Source organism: Micropterus dolomieu, linkage group LG18 (assembly GCF_021292245.1).
Source record: "Micropterus dolomieu isolate WLL.071019.BEF.003 ecotype Adirondacks linkage group LG18, ASM2129224v1, whole genome shotgun sequence".
In the NCBI taxonomy this organism is placed as follows: domain Eukaryota; kingdom Metazoa; phylum Chordata; class Actinopteri; order Centrarchiformes; family Centrarchidae; genus Micropterus; species Micropterus dolomieu.
The window spans coordinates 11270526-11285040 of NC_060167.1; the positions used below are offsets into that span (position 1 = coordinate 11270526).

The 14515-nt window shown below is 39.8% G+C and overlaps 1 protein-coding gene across 9 annotated transcripts in view; it reads right to left on the reverse strand.

Moving 5' to 3' along the window:
- rap1gapb (RAP1 GTPase activating protein b) overlaps positions 1-14515 on the reverse strand; it is a 94957-nt gene that overhangs the window by 20103 nt on the left and 60339 nt on the right. For 6 of the 9 annotated variants that reach the window (XM_046028517.1, XM_046028519.1, XM_046028516.1 and 3 more), the window contains 5 exons: positions 14264-14357; positions 4185-4232; positions 1790-1828; positions 1400-1585; positions 555-658 (listed from right to left, as the gene is read on the reverse strand). In XM_046028517.1, coding sequence (XP_045884473.1) covers positions 555-658; positions 1400-1585; positions 1790-1828; positions 4185-4232; positions 14264-14357 — 471 coding nt within the window. Of the gene's footprint in view, positions 1-554; positions 659-1399; positions 1586-1789; positions 1829-4184; positions 4233-5852; positions 5889-7606; positions 8065-14263; positions 14358-14515 lie in introns of those variants that run through there. The other 3 variants (XM_046028520.1, XM_046028522.1, XM_046028523.1) reach the window with 3 other exon arrangements.

Consider the following 14515-nt stretch of genomic DNA (forward strand, 5'->3'; position numbering starts at 1 on the left):
GCAATCCTTTAACAATAGTGGCTTGGAGGTTGTAATTGTGTAAAATGGGCAGCAGATGTCTGAAGTCATATTTAATTGAAGTGCCCTCTGACAGCTAGGGCAAGCCTTCCCACAGCACTGCCAATTGTTAGCAATTGAGCTGGAAAATACATTTTAAAAATCATCACTAAGGGCAACCTGTGAGAATTGAGATGGTCTTCTTCCTCTGTGTCATTCTTGCTCGACTTAACACAATACTTGAGAGAAAAAAAATGCAATCTATCTGGAACAGTCATGTCATGTGTGAAAATACTCTATATGCAATGGTTCTGTTTGGGAGGCCTATGAATAAATGCTAAAAATCACTGCATTTCATGGATATTTGAAGCCAGGGTTGTTGCAGGTTCATTGTGAAAAAAGGGCAATGGAGAGAGAAACACAAAATGGGAAACAAAGAACAATTGGAAATGGGATACTGAAAAGGAGAGGGCAGTGATTAAGAAGATAACAAGAAAATAAAAAAGCACAAATGGGTAAGAAAACAGGTCAGAGATAAAGATAACAGGAAATTGTACCGAAGCATCAAGCGCAGATGCTCCTGATCCCCAATGACATCATATTTCATGGAAAATACCAAGTGGCCCAGGGCAGCATCCATGGTGTAATAATTAAAGTGTTCCTGGGGGCAGATAAGCACAAGAAACATTAATGCAAGGAGGAAAACTCCTCCAGCAACTGACAGTGGGTGACACAATAACAAAAATTTGAAAGGGAGAGGAGTTGAAGGAATAAGTCCCTTTAGGAAAAGGTGTGAAACAAGGTACCATGTATCAACTTTTACAAATCTTATTTTGAACAGACAACTGGTTACAACAGATATAACATATTTACAAGAAGCCCATTTGTTTTACAGTTTTGAATCGCATAATATGGCAACAGTGAGTTTCACTTCATCACTTTGGGAGACAAAAGTATAGGTTTTCAAGGGGAACGCAACCTTTGATTTTAATGTCACAAGCAAACAGTGCAGACAGTTTTTTTGTCCTCATGTCTTTGCAAGGCCACATGATGCTCTGTGTGCCTGAAACATTGTTCTGGTAGTTGTAAAGCTGACTGAATGACAGATAACTCACACACACACACACACACACACACACACACACACACACACACACAAAGAGTCACAAATTAAACCACACCCAAACTCAGAACAGTTTTTGTTGCATTTATCCCCACAAATAAGCCTAGATCTAGCAATTTGATGAACCAATACCAATTTTTTTTATGCTTCATACATTTTTCAGAGGCAGATAATTCAGAATCTTAATTCTATATTTTAAGATGCTACAGAATAAATCACAATTGATAAATTGTGCTGTTTTGTAATGCATAAAAACTGGCTCCTTTTTACCAACCTCACCTTGCCCATGAAATGCTTTCTGTATATCTTGGCAGTGCTGTTTGTCTCCAGTTTGATGTGGGAGGTAGGACAGGGGGGTTTATCTGCTTCTGGTGCGTCTTTAGGCTCATGATTGGTCCCCTCGATCCAGTAGCCTCCAAACTGGGGCAGCAGGATGAGTGGAAAAGGGCTAGTGCGACCCAGAACCTGCCAGCGATGGACAATGATATTGTTAGAAGGATATTGATTAGCAACTAATAGTCAGTGTGTTGCATTAAACACTGCATTGTTTTCATAGTTACAGGAAATTTGTGCTATATTTTACCTGTTTAAACCTTAACTTTACATTTTCTAACATCTATAAAATATATATTTTGTGCTGTATTTGTGTGGAGAGTACATTCTATGTACCTCATGAACGCTGGGATAAGGAATGTAGTCCTCTTCTGTCTGCAAGAAGGGAAACAAATATGAATCAAGCAGACAAACATCCGCTTCTAGTCATGCTTTCAGTTTTTGTTCTTTGAGAAAAATAACAATGAGCATCAACACTGAGACAGAATATTAACTACAGCATCATCCAACACTACATTTTTCGGGGTTACTTTACTTATCCTGTAAACATGACAGTGGCTACATTAACAGCATTTGTGACAAATGTCTTATATTCCTTTTTAGTGAATACATAACCCTTTTGGCTTCAATCTGTACTCACTGATTGTGTTGTTATTATATCAATATTGGAACTTGAGGAAGTTATTGTACATATTGAACGTTAAGATATTTTATCACTTCACTCAAAAACTGGATGCTAAAACCTCTCAGTATTGGAGAGTGGTTAGCTTCCTTGGTACAACAACGCCCCACGAACAAGACTGAGTCCTTATTGCAGCTTCCCGGGTCCGAGATCAGCCTGCTGCCCTCTGCTGCGTATTGCCCCCTTTCTCTCTGTCCTCTCTCTCAAAAATAAAGGCAAAAATGCCCAACATGAAAACACTGCTAACAGTGTTACAATAACAAGACAGTGTGCCTATCAAGTGACCAATAAGGCTTACTTTCAGAATTTGCATAAATAAAGTGTAACTTAAGCACACATGGTAAATGCTCATTGCAAACGTTGCGTCGCTTTACCACAAGATGAAATTCTGGCTATCAGTACAACTTTATGTTTCTATTGTATTTCAAAAAAATTTAAAAGCCTTTTCGGTAACATCTGAGCAGATTGCTTATCTAACAGAACAAAGTGGAGGTGACCCTTGATCTTCACCTGACTATGCCTTTGTAAACATAATATATTATGTCATTTACAATGGTAAGGAAACAGAGCCAATTACACAATCTTGGCCTACATTTGTCAGTCACTATATCCTGACAGTTGTACACCAGACGGATAATCTATGAAAAAGATCAGGCTCCTACTACTACTAATGACATTTGCTAAAATTCACCGCACCCGGTTCAAAACAACCAATCAGAGCCAAGAGGAGTCTGTAACAGTGTCAGTTGCTGCAGTGTTCCTCCTCGGGCATGCTCTCACTCAGTCAAGCTCAACAGATCGTGACTTCAGAAGTTTTGCAAACACAGTGGCTGAGAAACAACCACCAGATATGAAAGAACTGCCGATCCCTCCTTTGCCAACAACAGAGAATAGTACAAAACATGTATGAGCACATGTCCTGGCTGCCATGGCGCTCATATTGGGTTGAGCCTTTGCAGAGTAACCGGCTCCTTCTTCCATTGCAATATTGCCAATTGTAATACCATAGAGGTGGTACTAGAGAAAAATTTAAAGGATCACCAAAGTAATCTGGGCTCAGATACATATGGCACAGTCCCTTAGGTACAGTCAGGGAATCACCAAAGTCAGTAGGTTACATTGTTTGGGGACCAAGACATTCTGTACAAAGTTTCATAGCAATCCATTCAGAAGTTGTTGACACTTGACACTTCTTCAGTTGTGTACCCCGACGTCATTGGGTGTTTCAGCCTTTTACTCACATATAATACACCCTCTTCTGGGGCAAGCCCACCACAGGTTGATCAGACCTGGATGTGTGTCCCAGACCCGATACTGGCTTCTTTTGAGGGTCAAACATTGGCCCAGGTGGGGTCCTTCCTCCTCAGCCACAGCTAGTGTCTGCTTTTCAATTATCCAAGGTGGTGAACTGAAATCCCTTAGGTTAGTTTCAAACTTTGTGTGGGAAGACTGCCCAGAAGAGTGGTGGCTGTTACAGCAGCATAATAGTGCCCATGGTTTTGGCATGAGATGTTCAACAATCACACATGGGTAAACTGTTGGGTGTCCATATAGTTTTGGTTATATAGTGTGTAATTTTTAATGTGTGACCTTAACTTATAATTATTAATGGCAATAAGACTGTAGAACTTTGTCTTTCAACACAACACTGGAAAGTTTTGCATATTTTCTTTTACATGTCTAAAAGAATGTGCAAATTAGAGGGAAGCCTAACAGTCATCAGGTTACCTTACTGTTGTTAGTCCACAGGAACACATGGTTTTATATTCTACTTTCGGATGATTTCCATCTATTGTGTGCCCTTTGTGGCTTGACCTCAGACCTCCTGGTGAGCGTATCTCCCAGACGTCAATGCCAACTGCATTAGCCCGTCTAGGTAATAGGGCAGCTTAGGATTTTGCAGTCCTAGTCCCTGTTGAGTTCCTAACTGAAGTCGGTGAGCATCCTAAAGCCTGTCTGACAGCTGATAAGGAAAGGTTTATAACTCTGCCATTATGGATGCTTCACCACACTGTGGTCTATGAGAAGATGTGAGGATTTGCGACTCACTTTGAGGGGGGGGGGGAGGGGGCATCGTTGCTCATCCATTCTGCAACCCTGTCGAGAGAGAGAGAGAGAGAGAGAGAGAGAGAGAGAGAGAGAGAGAGAGAGAGAGAGAGAGAGAGAGAGAGAGAGAGAGAGAGAGAGAGAGAGAGAGAGTAATAGGCTATCAAGTTCGAAGTTTGCAGCAGCATAGTGACAATAATGCATGTTTACATAACACAAGCTCAATCACCAGATGGGCCACAGAAAGAGGAAGTAAGGAGTGATATCTTTGGGACTACACTGAGAGAAAAAGATAAGCAGAGGTCCATGATAACAGGGAAGGTGTTTCTATCAAGCCATACTGCAGATACCATTAATAACAATTCCACATAAGGACCAAAAAGTGCAAAAATAGGGCTTTCCATCATCTCTTTCTATTCTTATTCTGCTGACATGTACCTACAGACAGTTCCCAAAGCACAGAGACAGATGAGTAACAAAGCATTCCTGATGAGGGTCCCTTTGTGTGGAATACCCTGCAGCACAATTTGAAAAAATGTTTAAGGTCTAAGGAAGATGAATCAAACAGAAATAGGAAATGCTTTCATTAAATTCAATCTTTGAAGACTATTCCCCTGCTTCTGTTTCTCTTTCCTTCCACCATTGTTTACTTGTTGGAGAATATGCACGTTGTCTGCAACTCAGGAGTGCTGCTCATGTGCTTAACAACCAGTAGTAAAAAAAAATAAAAATAAGGTTTGAAGTAGCTCAGAAGCATTTTAGAAACACTAGACTTTACAATTCAAATGAATGCATTACTAATATGTATCTTCACACCTAGACATCACGCCTTTTACCCTTGTGATTCCATCTGGTTCCAACAGCAGAACTTCAGAAAGATGTTGTTGTAAGCCTCTACATTTTCTAAACCTAAATAATTTCTCTTTCAGCAATATTCTAGTAGACTATTCAGATTAAAATGGATCATGATAAGTTGACCCTGACACAACAATGCCAAAACTACTGGTCAATTTCAAATAGTCTTTGACTACTTGGGAGAGGATGTGTGTAAGGAAAAAAAATACTTTTGTGAGTCAGATTAAAGTGAAATGTATGGATGCTTGTAGTACCAAAGACACTCTCAGATCAAAGTATCTGTTTAAACTGTGATCATCTCTTTCCACTGGCTCATTCAGAATCTACAGTTCTTGCTTCTTGTATGTGTAATTCTGGAGTTTAACATCACCGACTACAAAACAAATTACATTCCTACAAATCCACCTCTGCATATTGAAAAACACAACATTTCACCAATCTGATGACGCATTAAAAAAACAACAACACAGCTGTCAAGAGAAAACACAAAGGCTCTGTTCAGCACATTCAGAAGCATCAGGTTTCTAAAGACAGGCTAGGGTTGTCCCTGCTGCAAATACTGAAAAACACATTAATGGCAAACAGAGGGATACATGGACACACACATTTAAAAGTGATGTAGTAGCAGGGTTGGGATGTGTAATGCAAAAATCGCACAAAAAGCAGAAGAAACGTGAGTCTCGAAATAGAAGTAAATGGAAGTTTTATGTCCAAAGCGAAATTCTGAGGATGCCCTTTTATTAAAAACTGGGAGGAAGAACAGACAAGTTTAGGCAGCGAGTAGAAAAGGCAGAGCCTGGGGACCATTTACAGTACCTGCATCCTCTCGATCATGGCAAACAGGTCCGAGGTCTGGGGAAGAGAGTTGATACAGATCCACAAAGGGACATGAGTTGGTTGATATGGCTGATATGGTTTCCCTGCTGTCTTCACTCATCCTTCATCTCTGCTAACAGCGAAAGCTGGGCTGTGCAGTCTCAAGACACGAGACCTCCTGTTGGAATCTCTGAAACCCCCTTATTCCTTTTTTCACTATAACTGTGCTCCCTAATGCATCCCCACCCACTTGACACCAATCTCACTAAGGCTCCATTCAACTCCAGGAGAATCATTCCTCCACGCTTAAAGGCAAACACACTGTAAACAAGTAACCCTTAGGGGAAAATAAACCTCAAAGCTTCTCCACCAGCTCATGTGACTATGAGCAACGGCCAAATTAGCTGGAAGACACTATGATTTTTGTTGCTTGAAGCACATAGTCACATTAATGTGTGAATGAGACACACTTAAACTACTGGATAAAAGGCAGATTTATCTAATAGGGAGCGTGCAAGGCAGGAAATAAAAATTAATTGACATGTATGTCTGGCAACGGATATTCATTTCAACAGTGGTATGCTCTTGTTTTGTAATCAACATGTGTCCAGGTGGTGTAGCCTACTGATACCAGTGGCGCTCATTACACAGGGAGGCTTCAATCAAGCTACTGGATTTATAATTACACCTTGACCAAGCACTGCCACAGAACACAATTCAGTGTTTTGTCCAATTAGCAGAGGTACTGGTTGAGGTTAAATAAGAAGAAAACACCCTCAGACATGCTTTGCTCATCTGCAGAGGCCACGTTATGGATTCTAAGCAGCTTCAACCTGAGATAAAGAGGATTGCAGCAGCCCTGACGGCAGTGCTTGTTGTGGGGTGAGCCCTCTGTTCACCATGTAACACAAGTGGACTGAAGTGCCAAGCTGATGTTTCCACATGACAGCTTAAATTTACTGAGGGGTGCTGCAGGGCTTGCAGAGCGCGCGCGCACACACACACACACACACACACACACACACACACACACACACGTCTACACACACAAACTCACACGTACACAGACAAAACCACAGGAATGCATTTAAACATTTTTTCACATGCACGTACTAAAACATACTAGTAAACTTAAATGAACACACAACACCACCCATAAAAGCCAAACACACCTGACCCTGACCTGGTAAAGCCAAAGGTGCAGCCTCAGTCTGTTGTTGCATGTGAAAATAAACAGTGCCATATGATATTCAGGGAGATACTGTTCTCCTGACTGCAAAAAAAACATCAACAAACATTGTCTTATGCTGACCAGATGATCACTGAACCACACAGACTGACTCTCTCCTGAGAAAGAAGGGAAGCAATGCACGCCTGGATTGTGGAGATGCTGATTCAGTGCGCAGAATGTGAACCATAGCTATGTGGATATATGTCCTAATAAAAATAACATCATTACAGAATTTGGTAATTTTATTTTGCATATTATCATTGTGTTAAAAAAGAAAAGATAAAGTATATACTGGTGGCAATTTCTCCCCAAAACAAACATAGTTGATTCTGTCTGTATGAGGCTTAAAACAGACCACAGGGCAGTGGAGCATGTTTCTACAATCCAATGTACAATCCAATATCTACTGTCCTGTACCACTAAACATATATTTTTCTGTCTCCAAGCTACCTTAACAATTAGACAAGCAACAATAACTAGAGTGAAATGAATCTTTCACTTCCAGCAAATGAAAAATACTCACATCACTGAGGCATCGTCTCTTGAGAAAAGGCTTACTGTGGGGACTGTTGAGCAGTCCATCCAATAAGGAATTGTTAGCCATCCTGAGCTCAGTCATCATTCCACAAGTAAAGATGCAGGCAAACTGACAAGTGCGAGGGTGTTGATGTCACTGTCAGCCACAAGGAGAAAGGCGAGATTGACAATGACACTTCGCACTTACTGTCACTCAGGCAATAAACTAGGAGAAAAAACTTGAGAGCTGTCCATCAGAGTCCATACATCAATGTGTGAGGTAAAAGCACATGCTGTACTGTGAGAATATTTCTCTTCCTTCCCCTTTTTCAGGGCCCTCCACCCTTTCATAGACACACACAGCTGTTCAGTAGGAAGTAGGAGGAACAGTGTTTTTCCCCTCCTTGAGTACTCTGCAGAACTATCTTCTCTTTTTAATGCAAAGACACACACTTGCATGTGGACACGCAAAAAAACGGCAAAGTTCTCTGTTTTGTTGTATCACAATATGAGACTGTTCTCCTCCTCTTTAGTTTCATCTTGTATTTCTCACGCCTCCCTCTCAGAAACACTTGTCCCCTGCTCCATACAGCAACCTAGACATTTCCATAAATTTTTACACTTTGTTTCCATGCATTTTACAGCACATGTTGAGAAGTAGGTTAATTATACCTGCAGAGCTTTTATAGATTGAAAGTGCTGATTATGAGCTGTTTTCCATATGCTTCTATTTCTGTACAAGTACTTAGACATATTTTTAACCCATTTCCTGCTGAGACATGTGTGCAATCAATGCTTAATAACATGTAACCATCATAAATGAATGAGAAAAGTTAATAAATGACTGCACTGTGGGGACATGGGGATGCATCTGGCACTTTTCACTGCACCATGTCCTTGGTAAGAAAGCAACAAAGTGAAAGCTTTAAGTGTTATCACTTCCACCGGGGGAGACATGTGGGGCAGACAAGCAGCCCAGTTCCCTTCATGTGTAGTTGCCACAGCCTGATGGAGGATTTAGCCAACCTCAGCACCTCCTGAAATCATCTTTGCATAGTTAAATACTAGTGTGACATGAGAGCAAAACAGATAGATAGAGGAGGAAAGGAGAGATAAAAAGACGAGGGAAGCGTTAGGGGATGAAAGGGGAGTTGCTGTTCTGTGAAAGCAAGTATCTTTTCTGTACAGCTCTCTCCATCAGTCCAACATCAGATATCAACAAACACTGACCTATTTCTAAAAAGAAAATGTTAAAAGTTTTCAAGATGACAGATTCTGCCCATTTATATATATAAAGTGTTTCTCATTTTGCAGTAGAAGATAAACACAGTCAGTTAACCATCTGCATTGATTTCCCTTGAGGAAAATCAATGGGGAGGACACATAAGGTTACATAGTTTGAATTAAAAGTGCACAAAATATGGATTTTATATGGACAGAGGAAACGTTCAGCAGAGTGATACTGCACCAGAATGGGCCTGCCATTTAAACATTGACACATCCTGAGGTTACAATTAATCTGTTTACGCAGGTCTAAACAGGCTTTAGCTGAATGCCAAACTGAGATTTGAGAACAGATACAGAGGAAAGTTGAATACTAATGACATACTTGCCTGACAATCATGTATAATTGTTACATGATGGCAAAATGTGAGAGATATTAATTACTATTCAGATTCACACTATGAGCACGGACATTGTTTCAGTTATAAAGCATACTGATTGCGAAGCTGCGTTGGTGAGTGCGACATTCAGCTCAAGCTGTTAGGAAAGTCAACCCGCTGTTGCAGAATCCTGCTTGGTTTTGGTGACTACAGTATGTGATGTGATGTAATGGAACAATATGTACTGAAAAAGACAAAGATCAGCAAGATACAAGTGAAAGGACCCACAGGTTTGGCTTGGAAGAGTCTTTGCCAGGACTTTCAGACTTCATGTCCTTCAGTCTTTTAAGTTTTGTCTCCTGCCCTCAGAAACAATATGGAGCCGCTGCAGTGAATATATCACAGTTTTAATGCCTGAGGGGCTGAGAGCTACACATGTCTTTTTATGAGTGGTTTACCAGCAATTCCAATGTGTGTATGTATGCCCAAGAAAGCAAGATGGTGGGAGTGTTTGAGTGAGAGAGTACGGACTGACTGATGAACTGATTCATTGATCAACTGACTGACTTTGAATGACTTTGAATGACTGAGCGAGTCAAAATACAGTATGTGAGTGAATATTTGAGGGGTATTAATATCTATGAACTGTACAGTCCAGACTTTTCTCCTCAGTCTGCAAGCTGAGGAGTAAAGCTCTGACTCCGGTGCTTCATTTACTCCTCACATCCAGGGTGCCATTTGAATGTCCACAGACAAATTGTCAGTGATTTGCATCCAAAGAAATATTTCCACACTTACTCACTCCCCATCCCTCCATTTATGCTCTCTGGGTTAGCTGCATCCTCAAAGGCAATACAGAAAAATGGAAAACTAAACTTCAAAGAGAGTCAATCAATGGGCACAGAATCCTATCATTTCAGCCAGAGAAAATCCATCAGGGTCCATTCATCAGGTCTGGCTCCAGAGACTAGCCTGACCTTGCTGTGGCCACTGGTGCCTGGTGGATAGTGGACACCGATGGAGGTCACACAGAGGGCCCCCTCCACCCCATGAATGCATCAGACGAGCTGGTTGATTGCCACGGAGGTTAAAGTCTACAGAGCTTGCGTCTTATTTATAAAACTGTACGTAGGAAAGACAGTTGGGTACGGAAAAAACACAAAGTGATTAATATTCTTCTACATAAAACAGTGCACACGCATGTCCTATGCCAGTCTCTCTTTATAAATCACAATCAATCAGCACATGTGAGCCAGATCCTTGTTCGATCCTTTAAACGCCCAAAGTTACCTATAAAGGGTCAGTGAAATGCCCCTCATTAATATTAATACATACTAAGTGCATGAAGATAAGGACAGAAATAAACAAAAATAAACAAATTTAGCCCAGTGTGACACAGACATTCTTTATGGTGAGGTTGAAGCAAGAAAAATTATGTTGTTTGGTGGTTAAAATGTGTGCATACACGCAACGCTGAGGAAAGCTGTTGGTTAAAATACCCTAAGGCAACAAACATGTGATAACAATATAAGTATTTGCTCGACTGAGGCATTGAAAACGGCATGAATTTAAATGAAATTTGTCCTACTGTTCACCTTATTTATGAGAATAAATTGCACTGCATGCAAGTATTAATTGATATGATTCCAGATTAAACTGTACAACATATTTGAGGCGTTCATTTGCAAAAACATATCTCGATACCCATTATGTCCGTTTGTGTTTATTATCCTAAATCAGGGTTATTTTTGTGTGCGCTGCAAATGATCTTAAATTATATTTTTTATTGCGCTCCTCAGGGAAAAACAATCAAACGGCTGTTAATTTATTCAGAAAGGCTTTCATCTGTTTGGCAAATGAACTAATATTATTAAATTATATTAAGTTTTATTGGCCTATAATATTTTGATGTATTTTACCTTCTACCATGTGAGTTGCAGTTTCTCATCTTCTCCAATTTATGTGCGTACGAATGGCTTAGAGTTTGCGTGGAGGACCGCACATTCTCCCGTCAAGTTTATTTTTTATAGATCACAACCTTTGCTCGGGAAGTGGCGAAGTCACGGTTCCAGCCCTGTTTTGTACGTACGCACCATTTATAGATGAGAGCCCTTCTGCCTAGTTATCTGTATGCTAAAGCAAATCTCCTACTGTCTTCACTCTGGCAAAAGCAGTGAACAATTAGTTTCGACAAAGGGGCACTCTAACTCTCCCTACATCGAACATCTTTGATTAACATCTGCTGAGTATTTGTATGTGTAATGCATTATTATCAATAACTGCCTTATCAAGGACTTAGGAAAGCAAAAACTTTGAACTTTTAGCATATGGCTGCTGAATTAAAAGTACCCTTTTAATACTGCTTATTTTGACAAGGTGAACAGGTTAATGAAATCATTAAAATTATAAAAGGTTATTACTGTAACATTGTTAAATTGAAAATAATATTGATGTAGCAGAACCATATTTTATTCAGAACATTCTCCAAACATTCTTCTTCCTTGTCAAAACCTGGCGCCTACATTACCCACAAGCAACTTGACCACAGGGAGTTCATTTGGAGAGTCAGGTGTGTTATGCTAGTAGGAGCTAATGTAGCCTCGAGGAACTGACCTACACATGACCACATTTATTTCATTTTCAAACTTGTAGTCTTCAGTCAAGTGACACCACTTTAGGCAAACAGACTTTACGCAGCTCATCTGGAAACCACAATACTTTATACAACTTTTTACTCCCCAAGACCTGTAAACGGACTTTGATGTATAAAACTGGTGGAGCTCCCCTTTAACACAAACTGAATGCGGGAATATTTGTGATAATCATACATGAAGCACATACAGTAAGCACGTGTGGATGAATCAGTGACTTTGTTTGAAAAGGGAATCCTGTAGACTTGGAGATCACAACATAAAATCCTTCAGGCCATCATCTCTGATCACATCATTATAACACACTGAAGTGAGGTACGGCAGGAGTGCCAAGTAAACCTTCACATGGCCACACAAAGAAGATTTAAGACACAGATAGTATCTCTGTGGCTACGTCTTTTGCATATCTGTGTAAAGGTTCAACTGCAACCTACAAGCCGAGATCTAACAAAAAGACCATGGCAGCACCTTTCAATATATCAAACTCAATATAATGTACTTCATTTGAAGCATTCTCTGCATTTCTCTGATCTAAGATCTCTTATGTCAATTTGTCTTTAGTCCTTACGTCAGCTCTATTCTATTCCAAAACACTTGGATAAATTACTTAAAGAGCTTTTGACTTTCTACAGCTATAAAACTATAAAGTCTTGCCAACTTGTTGAAGCTCTTGGCTTAACAACCCTACTGTTTGCCATAACCATATGTACTGTATAACTTCCTGACAGACACACAATCCATTTTGGCAACAAGAATGCTTGGTAGAAATCTCACTGCTTTCCAGAGAACTTGTAACATAATAAAGCCATAATATCAACACTTTGACATAACAAAATTTGTAAATGTGAGAATTGCTTTACACTTCTAACATGAAGACTTAGAAACAACAGTTAAATGTTTCTCTGCAAGGCTATTCTGTACAGCTCCGTATTTAACTACATATAATTAATCCTTCGCAAACTGGATTTCCACGGCCTGTGTGACAAAAATAATACCAATGTGCCTCCTATGGTATGTGTTAGAGAGGAACAACTGCTGCAGATCTATATTTGTCCCAGAAGTCTGTGACAGAGGGCACAGTCTCTTCTGTCAGGCACCATAACAGCCTGACAACAGCTACCAGGAGTGGGGGCCATTTGAGGCACCTTTCACCTGGGTGTAACAGCTAAAGGACACGATGACCGAAAACAGAGGGAGGAAACTAATACGGAATTAAAATGCACAGACACAGTGAAGATAGGGATGGTAGCACTAAGTCAATGCCAATAGCATGTAATGTAATCATGCTATCACTAATGCCAAATACTGATCTTACCTATCGCTTTCTATATTTTTTACTGTCAACAAATCCCATGAAAAGACCAAAACCAGCAATGAGTTTGTCTCTCAGCTCTGTAGCACTCATTCCTACTGAAGACCTACAATATTAAAAGTGGGCCACAATTGTTAATTACTGTAATTTCTAGCAAACAATACTCAAACTGGAGTAAATAGAACATTTGTTACGTACCATTCTTAGCAATAAATGAACACACATTTGGTGCGCTAGTGAATATTTACAGGATGATGTATTTGGGATTGACTCATAAGGACCTATTTTGGCATGTACAGTGACATGTTCCTTCATACATGTTCATTGACAATGTGGCTCACTAATGTGTACTTAATAATTTTTGGTCGATGGAGCAGAAGAATGAGATATATCAGGCTCAGGCTACACAGGCAGTATTTGTTAGTAAGATAACTCCATTGTTGGTTTTGGTCATATAGTGGGATTTGTAACAACATGAAAAGTATAGAATATCACCAGACTTTCTTAAATCTTTTGAATAAACAACTTAGGATATGGGTCACTATGTATAACTGGTATCCTTTTTTTTTTTTTCGATATCATCCTCCATTTCACAAATACAATACCCCTGAAATACTTTTTCAGCAAACATTTTGACTTGTTATAAAAGGAAATGCACAAGTGTAGTCCATTCAAGTTTACCAGGAAGTCATGCTAGGGATTTTGCTTGCTATAATCATTCCTATACTTAGATTCCTAAAGCCTTAGAAAAAACTTTAGAATTGCACATAAGGAGAAATGTGGATTTTTCTCCCATCACTTCATTTGAAAGCGCATTAGAAAGACATCTCTGGCTAGTATGAACAGGAAGATTCATTACAGCAAGTAAAACCTATGTTTTTACTGTCATGGCGTGTCAAAATCTCTGCTGTAAAAAAATCAATTGTGTAAAAAAGGAATCTAAAAATCATTCTTTGATTTTAGGCATGTTAAAATTCTCAGTTTCACATTTATCAGATTAGTCTCTTGGCACTGTCTCAGTATCTGATTCCAGCAACAGTACCAAATACAGACCTGAAAAGAGAAGAGAACCGCAGCAAGTCGAAGTGTTGTGTTACCTTTGAAAGTGAGGGAAGAGGAAATGGAGAGTGAGAGTGTGTTAGAGAGGCCTCTACTTCATCAGAAAGACGAGGAATCCTTCCATCTTGTTTCCTGTGAGAGAGAGAGAGAGGGGGGGGTTATGGTTAGCCTTGAGCTGAGTTTCATATTTAAGCAATAAGACCACAGGAAAATGTCTGTAACACATTTTACTCATCCAAATCCAATCCATCAAAGAGGATCATTCAACTTTTACTACAATGAGAAAGGGA